Source organism: Fistularia commersonii, chromosome 16 (genome assembly GCF_037954325.1).
Source record: "Fistularia commersonii isolate RoL2024-O1a breed Wild chromosome 16, RoL_Fcom_v1.0, whole genome shotgun sequence".
Lineage (NCBI taxonomy): Eukaryota > Metazoa > Chordata > Actinopteri > Syngnathiformes > Fistulariidae > Fistularia > Fistularia commersonii.
The window spans coordinates 2,651,648-2,653,610 of NC_141299.1; the positions used below are offsets into that span (position 1 = coordinate 2,651,648).

General features: G+C 43.7%; 1 protein-coding gene across 1 annotated transcript; it reads right to left on the reverse strand.

Moving 5' to 3' along the window:
* Positions 1–467: 467 nt before the first annotated feature.
* Positions 468–1,415, reverse strand: LOC147225529 (alpha-(1,3)-fucosyltransferase 7). The gene has a single exon (XM_086162173.1). It carries the CDS (start codon positions 1,413–1,415, stop codon positions 468–470), a length of 948 nt encoding a protein of 315 aa, XP_086018299.1.
* Positions 1,416–1,963: the final 548 nt, after the last annotated feature.

Below are 1,963 nucleotides of genomic sequence, written 5' to 3' on the forward strand. Positions count from 1 at the left end.
AGAATTAATACAAAATGGTGATTTGTAAGGTCAACAAAACAACTAGTCATGTGAATCAGATCTATAGAACTCAAGAACTAGCACTAGTCCCATTCATGTTACATGTGAAAATGTTTTTTGAAAGACTTTTTCTATTCTTTTTTAGTAGAAGTGACCTCCTTTTCAGCAAGATATAATGCAGAGCTTGGCTTATTGTAAACATCCTTCTCACTGGACATATCAAGTTTTTACTTCCATTAATTTATCAACAGCTATAATATTCCAGCAAGAAGTTTCTAACCCAAGAACCATTGTACCTACAACGTATTCGGAGTGTCTTTGTTTATTTTTGAAAATCAATAATTCAAGAAACTTCCACATATGATTATTTTTTTTCTTTATGTCTGATTATAACACTCCGTTGTAGGTACCCAGCAGCAGTATCAATCCCAATTAAAAACACTCGTGAAACGACTAAACCGAGCCACCTATTTGTTAACCCACCCCTCCAAGTCATGGTATACCTTTTGGGTTTGCAGTTGTGGGTATGCCACACAGATCTGACAGAGTCTTTCTCTCCAGTCAGTGTAGGTTTTAATCCTGTGAGTGTGGCGCCACTTCATGTACTCCTCATAGGCTTGTCTGTGTGCCGCAAGATACCTCAAGTAGGCTGCTAGAGCTGCCGTGCTGTTAAAGTCGCCAACATGGATATAAGAGCCAGGGGGAGCTAGAGCCTCATACGTGGCCCTGCTTGGGCCAAGAACCACTGGCACAGAACCTGCTTGGTAAGCATTCCTCCACAGCTTCTCAGTAATGTAGTCTGTTGCTTCAGAGTTTTCAAATGCCAGGTAAAAGAAACACTTTGCAACAGTGGGCAAAAGATCTTCCTTCGACAGCGGTGTCTTGAGCCACCTACCGTACACCTCTATGGGGATACGGAGTTTTAGGCTGTTATAAATAGCAACACGAGTTTGGTGAGCCTTATAATTGCTGACTACCCAGCTTACTAGGCAGGATCGATTGGAAGTGCCCTGGTAGCTGACGTCACCCCCTTGAAGGGTTTGTCCATATGGAACGGAAATATCTGCATCACGCCGATAGCTCAGTGTCCAGTTGAAGAGCCCATTGAACAAGGTGAGGTTTGCATTGTTGGCTGGAGGCTCCAGGGACAGCCAAACCCAATGCTGTGATGCTGGCCGCTCCAGGTGAAGAGGCAGTGATATCAAGCCATGGCTTAGCTCTTGGTGGTGAAATACAACAACATCCACTGTTGAGAAGACAGAGGTATCATCTGTCAGCAAACAGTGGCTGATGTTGTACATTTCCATGCATTTGTCACCACGGAGGCTGTAGGAGCGCCCGAAGGGCCAGTGCCACAGCAGTATGCTAATGTTTCTCCTTGGATGGTTCGGGTGATATTCATGCTCACGGTTCATCCCGTTGAAGAAGATGTAATAAAGCAGGAATGATAGGGAACTGAGGAGGAGCAGGAGGAAGGTCCTTGAGCACCATGTGTTCATATCTGAGAGTTAAATGGTAAAAGACTCCTGTGGAGGGGTAGATCAGATATTTTCATCCAGGCAGAATGTGCAGTGTGATGCTTTAATTACAGTTTTTTAAAAGCAGGCTAACATTAACATATCTAATAATGTAGCAATTAGCAGCATATAGTGTATCTGCACTGACTTTTTGATAAGTGTTTTTTCAAACTGGTGAATTTTGCTCCAGAATACTTGAGGTTATTTCTTCCTCGAGACCTCTTGCCTGGCAGCTCCAATTCCAGCATCCATCTACCGATATATTCTCTATCCCTCCTCTGTACATGACCAAACCATCTCAGTCTGGCTTCTCTGACCTTCTCTCCAAAACATCTAACATGTGCTGTTCCTCTGATAGACTCATTCCTGATCCTATCCATCCTGGTCACTCCCAAAGAGAACCTCAACATCTTCATCTCTGCAACCTCTAGTTCTGCCTCCGGTCT